The 12,964-nt window shown below is 39.3% G+C and overlaps 1 protein-coding gene across 2 annotated transcripts in view; it reads left to right on the forward strand.

Annotated features, from left to right (window-relative positions):
* kcnq1.2 (potassium voltage-gated channel, KQT-like subfamily, member 1.2) overlaps nucleotides 1-12,964 on the forward strand; it is a 220,935-nt gene that overhangs the window by 30,223 nt on the left and 177,748 nt on the right. For both annotated transcript variants that reach the window (XM_084733895.1, XM_084733896.1), the window contains exons 7-11: nucleotides 1,342-1,482; nucleotides 5,385-5,495; nucleotides 5,737-5,832; nucleotides 6,850-6,987; nucleotides 10,039-10,204. In XM_084733895.1, coding sequence (XP_084590021.1) covers nucleotides 1,342-1,482; nucleotides 5,385-5,495; nucleotides 5,737-5,832; nucleotides 6,850-6,987; nucleotides 10,039-10,204 — 652 coding nt within the window. The remainder of the gene's footprint in view (nucleotides 1-1,341; nucleotides 1,483-5,384; nucleotides 5,496-5,736; nucleotides 5,833-6,849; nucleotides 6,988-10,038; nucleotides 10,205-12,964) is intronic.

Here is a 12,964-nt window from a genome sequence, read left to right on the forward strand (position 1 = left end):
CCTGGTTACAGTCTTTCTCGTCTTACAAATAAACGGTCTCAAAAGTATGTGTCTGAAAATGTTTTAAGCAATAAAGAGGAAATGTATTAACATAACCTTGTGTGTTCAGGTGACATTCCTCACCCCCTAACTTTATTGGCTTGAGATGCTGAGATGTTGTATATAGCACCTTTAAACAGTTCAAAACAGTGAGCAAAAAAATGTTAACATTTGTTGGAAAAGTCAATCAACATAAATGTAGGATACATGGCTACTGAAATGCAAGTTCATTCATTTGGAATTGAGAGCAAAAATTACTTAATTAACAATTAATCTTTCGTCTCCCAACAAGTACAACTTACACACACAAAACAATCATTAATAAATAACTGGTAAGGTGCTTGATAACATTCTTAGTATTACAAGCAGTGTCTCTATTCCTTTAAAATCTGTCTAAAAAATCTGCAGAGGTGCAGATTCTGTGTGGGCCTGCATCCTGTTCATCACATAGCTGCACCTTCCTGGTTCTGCTGCAGTTTATTGGTTATTACAACAAATCTGATGTGCATAGCCAGAAATGCACAAGACCAGTTTGATTTGCAGATGCAGACGCAGCAGACGTGCCTTTATAAGGAAAAGAGGCGAGATTGTCAAGATTGCCTTGACTTTTTTTTTTTTCGCTGTATCCTGGTACGCCTGTTTCAGTATTTTCTCAGACTGATACACAATGAAGTTGGAGGTCGTAATGCTCTTGTCTTGAAGAAGATTGCGTCCTTTGGTCAGAGTCAGACCTGTCAGTTACCTCTCTTTAATGCATAAGAAGACCAGGGCTGATCAGTGAGGATTGCATACAAAGGTCAAGAAAATAACTGTAAGATGAATCTGAGATGAGTCTAATTTGAATTGTTGCCATCCCCTCGTTGTCAGATGACCACTTTATCAAATGATGTGCTCTGTTGAGTGGAAATATATTGCCTTTTGCCATGTCAAATAAGACTAAGCACATTAGGATGTGTGCTCATAATAGCATTTGACTTCAATGCTTCATTTCGCAATATTTGCATTTGCTTGTAAACTAAGGTACTGAAATTCTGAAATACCTAATCATTTTAGGAAACATTTTATCAAGATTATTTAAACATTAAATATTTCATTTGATTTTTTATTCCATATTTGCTGTATTTTACCTGTGTATACAGTGAGTTACTCAATATTGCATGCAAGATAATAGTTAAACATTGTAACTCTAGTTTTATGAATATAGGTGAAGCTCTTTTAAAAAGGCTCTGTAGGCCTTTTCATATATACTACAGTACAACATTTTCACATTACTATCTTTGGTCCACTTAATGTGTTTTTCAGGAGCTGATCACCACTCTGTACATCGGCTTCCTGGGCCTGATCTTTTCCTCCTACTTCGTCTACTTGGCGGAGAAGGATGCTGTGGACGAGGAGGGCAAGACGGGCTTCTCCAGCTACGCAGATGCCCTGTGGTGGGGCGTGGTAAGGCGGCTCAACTAGAAAATAGAAGCGCGTTATATAGAAGAAGAAAGTCCTTCACTGATGTTTTTGTACTTGTGTCTGCATTTTTCTATGAGAATGTTTTTTGTTGCAATGCAAGTAAATATATTATGTGGATCCTTGAACGCCACTTGAATTTCCCAACATAGCTTACATACTTGAAAGGCCACATCACATGAACATGAAAAAAAAGATTCTTCTTTCTATTTCTGTTTCTAAGAGTTTAACAAATAATCTGCACAATGCGCTCACAAGTGGAGTCTTAACTGGAAAAATGGAGAGGCCGGCCACCCTGGTTAGACCAATTATTAACCTCCTTGTGTTTTTATTCTCCTCATTGGTTCTTGTAGCACGCATGTGTTGCTGCAACACTTAACACAGAGGCAGGTGTGTGTTGATGTTTTTCGTGCGTAGAGCTGGTTTTGCTTATTCCCCTCTGTACGAAGGCTCAGGTTTCCAGAGTAGTTAATTAAACATTTGAATTGAAAGCGCAGAGTAATGAGAAACCTATGGCAGCCTTGTGCAGGGGATCAGCGTGCCACAAAGAGACGGTAATAAACTATTCACCTCTGGGCTCTTTGGCTCAAAGAACTTTTAGAGCACCAATATAAAGTGTCAGTTCCCTTAATTAAAACTTTAATTGTGGGATTACTACCTTTATGTAACGAGGGTTAGAGGGGTCACGGCGCTCCTCACTGCTCTATGGAAAGTTGAAGAAAAGCTGTTATTTGTGTTGCTCTGTTCACAATGTTGAGAAAAGAAATCGCGGTCGGGATTTGGACCTTTTTGTTTTTGTAAACTTGAGAGTCATGATATGCTGTCACAATAGGTCTGGTCAGGTCTGTGAGTGTTTGTGTGAGTGTGTGTGCGCTTATTGAAATGAGATTGCGCTGATTGGAGAATGCTAAGCTCTCCCAGCGTGTATTCCTCCTCTTGGCATGGTTTCCACATTCGGATGTGCAGGTGCGGGGCACAGCTGGAGGACAAGCCAATGCCATGATTCATATCCCCTTTTCTCCCTCTTTCTCCCTCTCCCTCAGTTACCTTTCCTGCTTCTCTTCTCCTTTTGCCAATTTCTGATGGTTAGGTAATGGCTGTTTGATTTTAACAGCCCTCTCAAAATTCAACAAGGGTGCAGTGTGAAAGAAAAAATGAAGATAATGAGAGCCAATAGTGCAAAAGTAGCCATTTTGTAGTTGTGATGCTTACGTGCAAATTGAATTGGGTGTAATCACATATGACCTCAGTTCCAAAAATTGAGATTTTTTGTAAAACATAAATAAAAACCAAAAGAAATGATTTGCAAATATCAATACTTTTCAATTTGTATTAAAGTGAGTACAGTAAAGAGACAAGATCAGGATGTTCAAACTGATAAACTTTGTTTTTTTTTGTAAATATGTATTCATTCTGAAGGTGATGCCTTCAGCACATTCCAAAAAGGTTCAGATAGGGGTAATAAAAGACAGCAAAGTTGTGGAGAGCTAAAAAACACCTGTTTGAAACATTCCACAGGTAAACGGGGTAACTAGTAATAGGTAATAGTATCATGATTGGGTATTAAAGGGGCGAAAGACTCAGACGTTCACAAGCATGAATGAGATGAGGTTCACTTTCAGTCGTTACCTACTCACCCTCATGCTAACTGAAAGTCAGATTTACTTGTTTAGTCCACAAAACACCGCTGGAGTTTTACAGCATGGCAGAATCTCCCAAACAATGGAAGTGAATGGTGACCAGTTTCAAATGTAAATAAACAACAGAAAAAAAGAACAACAGAATATGCCTCCATACTGCCCTGACGTGCCAAGTTGATCAGGAAGACATCATTTACACCATGTTTTTAGCCTAAATCTTCACTGTAGATCCTTAGTTTGGAGTCACGTTAATGGGCGCATGCACACTGTCTGAACTGTTTGTGTGCGGTGTGACGGTGTGTGAACGGCATGTCAGGGTTTAAGGAGACTTGGATTATGGATTGGATTATTAGGTAAAAGTTCTGCACATCATTATATTCTGTTTTTATTTACGTTTTACACAACGTCCAAATTTTGTGGGGGTTGTACATACAAATGCATGCAGATCAGCGTTTATATTAACATGTATATATGCATACATGCACACACACTTACACATATTCAAAGACCAGGTTTGTGACCTTTGTGTAGACATGAGGAGGGTTTTGCAACACACCCTACAATCTGAATGAGAGGAGTGTTTCTGAGGAGACCATTCCACTCTGATGGTCAGGAGGACATTGTTTAGTCATCGGATTTGTGGATGAGGGATTAAATCCCCCACCGCTCCAACCCCCCAACATACACCCACCCACCCACCCTTCCCGCCCCTGCGCCCTCTTTTTTTTTACTCCCAAAGCCCTTTTAAGTATCTCACCTTACATCAGCCGCTTTGTGTTGGAGCTCAGCGGCGGCTCACGCGGTGATGCCCCATAGACACCCGCGGTAAGCCAAGTGTGTTCTGAATGTGTCAGAATTGGCTCGGCTTTCAGAGTGGGTGTACATGCAAATGCGAGAGGTATTTGTTTTCCCCCCTCAACCTGGCAAATTCCTACACTCACTGAGGATTAGTGGTCGGGAATCTTATTCCCTTTGAGGAGCAAGAGCCTCAAATGCTCTGGCCATCGCTGACAGTTGTGGAACAAGGCCAGAACGGCTGATGAACTTTTTCTTTTATTGTCCAACTCCTGTAATAGACTGCTGTGGTAAAGCTTTGAGAACTCTGCTTTGACTGACATTTTCATTGCATCAGCAGTTCAGTTCATTAAAAATGAGAGGGAATTTTGATATCTCTCTGAATCAAGTATTATTATTTCTGCCAGGCGTAGAGAACTAGTTACATGTAATTAAATTAAAAATAAATGTAATTTGTCTTCCTAGCTTAACTCATGTCTTGGGGCATGTACATACACTGATGCTGTTACACACACACACACTTGCAACTCCCCTCCCTGACCTTCTCTTTTTTCGTTTTCTCTCTCTCTCTTTTTTTTTTTTACTTTTTGATTTGTATTATCTTGTTCTCATTTGCATCTGCATTGCACCACCATGTAGTTAAAAAAAAGAAAAACAGAGAATGATTGCTTAAGTTCTGAAAAGTAAAAAAAATGTAATTATAATCTGTCACAATGTTGGTGATTTAAAAAGGACTTGCATCTGATATTTTTTTCAGGTTACACTCTACTGAGTGATTTCTTCCAGTTTCCAGTCCATACTATTTTACAGACCAGTTTGTAGGATTTTGTGACATCTATTGTTCAGCTTGCAGATTACAACCAGCTCGCCTCATCCTCCCCTTCCAAGCATGTAGGAGAACCTAGAGTAGGTCCAAATTCGCCAAAAATGCAAAAGGCCTCATCTAGAGCCAGTGTCTGGTTTGTTCATTCTGGGCTACTGTAGAAATGTGGCAGTGCAACATGGTGGCTCAGGGCTCATTCTAAGGTAACGTTAACAAAACAATTGTCATTTTCAGGTCATTATACACTAATGAAAACATACTTATGAATATTATATTCCAATCGTATGGCAAAATTATTTACATTTATATTACATTTGTATCGGCGAGGTTAATCATGGGTAAAAGAAAGGATAGCCATTGTGAAAAAAAGGTTCGTCTTTACTTGGCTTGACTTTTTAAGTATTGTTTTAACATGGACTCTTGTGAACAGACGTCCTCAAATTTCCTGACTCTATGTGCAATTTATGTATCTTAAATTTTGCTGAATATCCTCATCTTTTCTGCATCAGTGAAGGACCTGTGTGCATTGGAGGATTTTTCTTTCAAAGAGCTGTCAAACATATGTCTGGAGTCTGCTTATGACAATCTTAATAAATATTAGAGGAACTTCACTCACTCTCTGTCTTTAGGTGACTGTCACCACGATCGGCTATGGAGACAAAATTCCTCAAACGTGGATCGGCAAGGCTATCGCTTCCTGCTTCAGTGTCTTTGCCATCTCATTCTTCGCTCTGCCTGCTGTAAATATAATTTTACTGTGAATCATATGACATGAGCAGTAAAAATCTACAAAATTTATTTTGTTTCATTTAGTCCTTACTATTATACAACTTGGTTGACATATGCTTTTCATTTTTAGTTTAGTTTAGATTTTTTCTTAATTCTACAGCTACATTCTCTACACTGAATGTTACAACTTTAATATGTTTTTTTTTTCTGCAATATGAATACATACAATCCAACCTAAATCTTTCTGATTAGGGTATCCTGGGCTCAGGGTTTGCCCTGAAAGTCCAACAGAAGCAGAGACAGAAACACTTCAACAGACAGATCCCTGCTGCAGCCTGTCTCATCCAGGTACTTTTTTGAGCTTTTAGTGTAATATTTATATACGTACAATAGAAGATTAACACATTATAAAATCCACAGGAAAGAAGAAGAAGAAAAAGTGATAAAAATAAAAATAAACCAAAAACACAGAACAGTTGCAAATGGAAACATCTAAGCTTTGAAACATGTAGTATAGTAATCTAGAGGGTATACATTAAAAAACAGGTCAGACAGTCCATCAATGATTTAACAGGAGACATATGACCTCTATACCACAGTTTGTACTGGACCGTGAACATGGCTGCAAAATCTTCTCAATCTGATCCTTATGTTTTTTGAAAGGTGCAACCTTGCACTTTCCAGATCTTGCCAGTGTAAGCTTCAGCAAACACTGGAAACTGAACAGAGGGAAAAAAGCAATAGTATTTGTTGTCTGCAAATTCCTACTGAGCCATGGAAAAGGTGAGCTGTATCTCACTTGCCAAGAGTGAAATGGTAGACAGGCGAACAAGCAGCTATGTTGTGCCAGAAGCTAACCATTACAAGGATTACAATTACCTCTAACACATCGAGACACAATCACAGTTTAGACACCTGTGACACAGAGACACTCAGATATCTGCAGGATACTTACAAAATACTGCACATATCCACTCCAATATACACTGGCAAAAGCATTTGATAATACCATGAATAGAATAGATTTGCTTATGTAAATAATAGAGAATTGTAATTCAACTTAATTTGCATACCGCCTTTAGTAGGTCAGTGCAACTCCACAAATTACTTTGCATGTGGCAGTACTAATACTAAGATAGTACAAATATAAATAATAAAACAGTTGAGACTAACACACGAAGAAAAAGAAACAAATATATAGAAATGTGATGGGAAACTGCACAATGATTAATTTTCCAAGTCCAATCTATATGGTAGATATAACAAAATATATATAATACTGAGAGAGCAGAAGAAAACTGGGAAAATTATCATAGGTTATGTGAATAAATGGACTAATTTTATGCTTCGACCTCTCCTCCTCAGACACTTTGGAGGTGCTACGCAGCAGAGAAACCAAACGGCTGTGCAGCAACTTGGAAAATGTACGTTCTAACTCCGGAGGCTGTCGCCATGGCTGAAGCTGAGAACTCCAGCCCCAACATCAGGAAACTAAACATATCGGTAATTATCCAGTCCAAATTAAATTCAGAGCCCAGGGTGTTGTGAAACTTGTTTTCTACAGTTTTCAGTGTAGTCTTTCCTTTTGAAACCCCTCTGTATCCCAAAAATATAAAATACATCTTTGAGGACATGGATTTGACTTCAACCGATGACATTTTCTCAGTTCTTTTGTTTTTGTTTAATTTCTATATAGCAAACGGTTGCTATGGACACAGTCCTGCGTCATCCTGTCAGGGCTTATTTCACAATAATGACCCGCTCACTGTACATTATCCCTTACATAATGCATTTATAAGGCTTTATACAACACTGTGTGTTTTGAAGAATAAAGACTTGGCTTTGATAATCACTAGGACTTTTATCTTTTACTTGCAGCCAGGAAATAATTCTTATAAATCCTTATAATTATATTACAGTATCATTAAATGGCTAAAAAACCTTATATTGTGTTGTTACTTCACTTGAAGTTTACAAAATCATGCTATAGAGCAGTGATTTTAAAACCAATGTTATGTTAGCTATAATGCTGCTGTTTCAAACGCTGTTGTCGTTTTGGCATGGAGGTATAATGTCTCATGTTTATCATGCATTATAGACCTGACCTTCATAGAAAATGCTTCCACGTCTTCTTTTTCAAAAAAGATTTCAAAGAACCCTTTGAACCTGAGGTGCAGAACATCAAGAAGTCTACAACAGAGCGTTGTCAGAACAAACCGTCAGTGATACTGCAGGGCGGATTTGCATATGTCTGGCCCACACCGTATTGTCTCCTTGTGCCGTTCACCTTTCACAACAATATTAGCTATGTTGCGCAGAGGCCATACAGCATAAAAGGCCAAGTTAGGTTCCCACAAACGTACACACACGTGGAAGGACACACAACGCACACAAAACACACAACTACACGCACACACGGCGGCCCCCCCTCCCCCAAGGCCTGACTCCACCAGGATGACTCGAGGCCTTTGTCTCCGCCGGACAAAGACTCAGTCAGTTGAGATGATGTCACTGCCGCCTTTCTCATGGGAGTAAACCTTTGTCTAGTAGAACAACAACAAAAAAATCTTTGTGTAGCATTGAACCCACATGTATTGGGGAGAATGAGGGCTGCTTCCGCTCTTTTCTGTTTCAGCATGTGACTTTCTCCTCTGACTTTCCTCTCGCTCCCCTTTCTTTCCCCTGTCTTTCAAAATTCCTCTCCTGTTTAACAGACTTTATTTCACTCTTTCTTTTTCTTTTCCGCTCATCCTGCCTCCTCTCTTTCTGCATATTTTCCTCTCTGCCTTGTCTGTTTCTTCCTCCTTCTCATTCTCGCTGGTTTTTCTCCCTCTCCTCTTTATATCTGACTCCACGAGTCTCTGTTTCTTTATCTTTCCCTCATTTAAACTCAGTGTCTGTTACAGTTTTCAGTTGCCCTTCCATCTTTCTCTCCTTTTTACTCTTTTTTTCCTCTTTCAGTCTTATGACACCCACCACCACCTCCCTCTCTCACTCTCTCTGCTAATGAGTCATTCAAACCTCGGGTATTTGGATTGAACTGCTGGCCAATTGTCAATGCCAAAGTCTGATCCATTGAGTCCAAATAATTGAGTTTCTTTAAAGGCCACGGCCATGACGTTGGTTTGGGTCAGTGGGTCTAAGGATTGGACTGGAGGCACCATGTAGGTCCTCAGAAACTCACTGACTCACACAACACTCAGCTATGATCTCACTCAAAGAAACTGAGATTAAACATGTACTGCTGATGTCACCAGCGTGCAAGCACAAAACCTGGTGAGATTATGATGTATAGCAACATTGTGAGCTGCACGGCTAGTAAAAGAAAATAATGTGTTTCGGTATTTCAGTGTTTCTGGCGCAGTCTGCCTTCTTAACACTGTGCAATGTGTTGCTAAGTCTTAAAAGATGTGCATGTTAAATGGAGTATAAATGATTTACACTAAGACTAATCCCTACTCTAGTGCTGGAAGTGATCCAACTGTGGAGCAACATAAAAAGATAAATAACCAGCGCTTTCAGTGAAGGTGTTCACCTCGACAGCATACATCAGCAAGTGCAGCGAAGAGGGCTGCTTTAGGTTACAAAATAGTCTGTGGCATGGTTTGTCCCAGCACGGCGGGGATTTGCATCTCCGTTACAACAGAACCACCCAACTGATGATGTGTCTTCAACTGATGATGAGCTTATCTTGAGTCAAGGGGCTGAAAAACTCCTTGTTTCCTATAACAAACAATAAAAGTACCATAACATTTTGTTATTCGAAAGCTTTTATTATGAAACAGCAAAATCAGGAAATGCCGGGTACAGCTCGGCATGTCAAAAGTGATGTTGGAAAAACCCTGTCACAATAATTATGTCATCAACTTTGCACAATCACACAACATACCTCAATAATTTTTAACTTTATAGGACTTGGGAGCAGCGCCTAAGCATTTTCAATGTAAAAACTCAAAGTTAACTGCTCTCGGGTGCATTATTATGCTATAATATCATATCTGAGGTATTAAAATAGTTCTAAAAAGACAATATTGTTTATCGCAATTTTTTTCTCAAATTGTCCAATAGAAGTAGTTACTGTGACAGACCTACTTACCACAACAGACCCCTCTTGTCAAATAATACACAAAACATAGAAACACCTGCAGCAAACATTGTAGGCAACACTTCACTTATTGAATTAATTGTTTCCTTAATATGTTATGATTTTTTTTTCTGCATGAACTGAGGCCTTTCTTCTCCAAGCCACATTATTGCGGTTGAGGGGGTTTGCATGTCCCTGTGACTCATTGGGCTTTTTTGTTAGTCTCTCAAAATAATTTTGCCTCTGATGGGCCAAATGAACAGAGTTTGTAAGACTGTATGGACGTTTCCCTGGAAAGAGGGGGCCCCACCTGGATCAGTGAAATTTTGCTGGATCCAGAATTGTGACTTGCTGGAGAAAAATGGTCAGAATGACTCTTCAAGACTCTATAATTGTGATTACAATCTATCATCATGACAATCCAGCAATTCTTGTGTATTAACTGGGTTCATGTTTCCTCTGTCTGTCAGAAAAGGACGACCAAGAGGCGGCTGAAGTCCAGGGGTAATGGCTCCATGGGTGTGGCCTCAGAGAGGGCTGTATCGATCCCCCAGATCACCTACGATCACATTGATGACTCTGTAGAGAAGAAAGATGTCTCATTTTTCCAGGAAGAGCCAAGGGGGGCTATTGAAGGTAATAGTCCAGAAGGAGCATTCCTCCTATGTTCCTGTAATGAACAATGTCCAAATTGAAACCGAATAAATACCAAGGTTAATTGCCACATGTTTTATTTTGTCGGTTTCATGGTCTCATATTGACACATTTCACACAAATGTCTGTTTCGATAAAATAATGAAGTGATGACAGTTTATATGCAAAAGGTCAGAGGTCAACTTCTCTGTGACATCTTAATATTCAGTCCACTGTCCCCTTCTTTTTAAGTTTCTCACTAAAAATTATGAATTGGAATCACATGTTACATGTAACTAATCAAATTGTTGGTGAGAGAGGTTACATCTGAATATTCTTTCTGGGCTGCCTGGAGAACATCTGCTCTCCTCTGCTCTTCAGTCTGAGGTCCACTAACTCTGGTGCATGTTTTTCACAGAAAATCAGCTAACCTCTATAAAATCCCTTTATTCTAACAACTCAGTCCCAGGCAAGTCAACTAGCCAAGATTGTACATGAAAGCACTGAGCCCTGTTTTATTACTGCTTGATTAAACTGACTTCATTTTGGACCTCTTAATAACAGATTTTTATTCAAACCTTTACACCTCAGACGGCCATGTTCTTTGAAGAAGGCGTTTTTGAAGTGCACTGAATATCGTGAAGTTATCTGTGCTGTTTTAATATAGTTCCAGGCCAGCTGGCAGCAAAGGCGGGTGTCATGTGGAGGACATTTGACGAAGTGAATTACTGCAGTAATGAAAACTTTTTTCTGTTCCTCTTAATACAATTTTCTTTGATGAAATAATGCGTGTTGAGGGCCGTGAAATGATGTCATGCTGCCTTAAAGGCCTTGGAAATCCATTATTTCAGTAAAAGTTAGATTTGTTTTTGCTTTCAGGGCATTTAAAAGCCCAAAAAACTCCATGATAAAAAACATTTTTACTGCGTTAGATATATAGGCTGTCAGCTTGTGTTGGTGTTTGTGATCCTGATTTTGAATTCTGTAGATAAACTTAAAAAATGGCCCCCCAAATAATTCTGTTTCCAAATCTAAAAATGCATGATTTTTTAAAACGCTAGAAACAAGAAACCCAACAGTTTACTGTTTCACACAGATCTGATGACAGTGAGTGGCTAAAGATGGTGACGTATGCTCACTCTGGACTCTGTTGGGCGCTCACTACCGTTACTGCTGCTGCGTGGCAAGAGATCATGTTAAATCATAATAACTCCGTCATCTCATTAGTTCAGTCTTTGTGGAGAAATTTAATGGTAAAAATTATACATGTGTGAGAAAATCTGGCAACGACAGAAGGTAGAGATGATTTATTGTGCTTCACCGGCCAAACTCTATTTTGTTTCTTAGCCATGCTAGTGACACGGCCCTTGGGATGGTTATGTCTAGTCGGTTGTTCAGTTTGTTCAACACTTTTGTCCAGGCTGAAACATTGCAGCTGCATACAACTACCTGAAGAACTTTTATACGGACGTCTTTTGATGACCCCCGAGACTTTTCCTCCATCGCAAGAACGAGACTGACTTTGGTTTGAGTCTTGAGGACCGTTGCACAGATTGCCATTAAGTTCGGTTCAGACATTCTTGTCCCCCTCATGATGAGTTTTAAAAACTGTAGTGATCCTTTACTTTTTCATTGAGTGCAATCAATCAGTTCAATGATCAGTTTGTCCAACATTTACGATCAAATACCTGTAAAATTAATTACATTCCCAGTTTTCAGGTATCTGTACTTGACTTGAGTAAGTTGAGTAAGTTCAAGACTGATTTCAACCTAAACAGATGGAACAATAACACATAGAAAAGACATTTTCTTGGTGAATCCATCAGTGCATATCGACGTAACAAGATGAAAATGACAAGAGAGGGAGAATCGACTGTGGAGTAAAGGTGACGTTCATTTAGCTTTGCACAAACAGCCTGTAGAAACATCCTTCACTGGGCGACGTTTTACTTTAATACTTTGAGTAGATTTCAGAGTCTGGACCTTTTTTTTTACTTTTACTTGAGTAAAGAGTTGAATCAGTCTTTTTTAACTATTCAGTGTTATCATGCTAACATGCTAAACTCAGGTAAAAATTGTACCTGCTAAACATCAACATGCCAATATTGTCATCATGAGCATATAGCTCAAAGCGATTCCTGACTACAACGTCACACAGCAGCTGTAGACTCACAGTCACATTCACAATTCTGTCATTGTCATTGAAGTACGAAGTATTTATAGAATAGACAGCCTGAATGCGGTTTTCAGTTTGGTTCTCTCATTTGATACAAACAGTGGAGACCATTACACATTATGGGAGGAGTTGTTATGTGCTGGTTTCTCATTTTCACACAGTAAACAGAGGCCCTATCCTAATCCCCTTAGACCCAAGATGGCTGCCAGGTGTCTTCAGTAGGCCAGATGGAAGCTATTACAGTCTCAGTGGTGATTAGAGGTCACGGTTACAAGCTCTTTACTGCTTCACTTGTCCCCTTTGCTGGCCACAGACACTCACACTAGGCTTAAGTGGAAAAACTTTAAAATAAGGGCTTTTCAAGGTTACAAGTGGGAATTTCTTGTTATACCCCTTGCAGTTTACAGATATTGCTGCAGTTGTGCCAAAGTCAAGTTTCCTTTTGTCGTCAGGCTGAAAATGTGCAAATAAAATAATGGTGTTGATTTCAGATCATGAAGTATTCAGATAATTACAAAAATCTGACCCATTGTGGTTCTATAATTGCTGCCAGCACTCGTACATGACAATAGAAAATGTGGGGTTTT

Source organism: Lutjanus erythropterus, chromosome 13 (assembly GCF_056507025.1).
Source record: "Lutjanus erythropterus isolate fLutEry1 chromosome 13, fLutEry1.hap2, whole genome shotgun sequence".
Classification (NCBI taxonomy): domain Eukaryota; kingdom Metazoa; phylum Chordata; class Actinopteri; order Lutjaniformes; family Lutjanidae; genus Lutjanus; species Lutjanus erythropterus.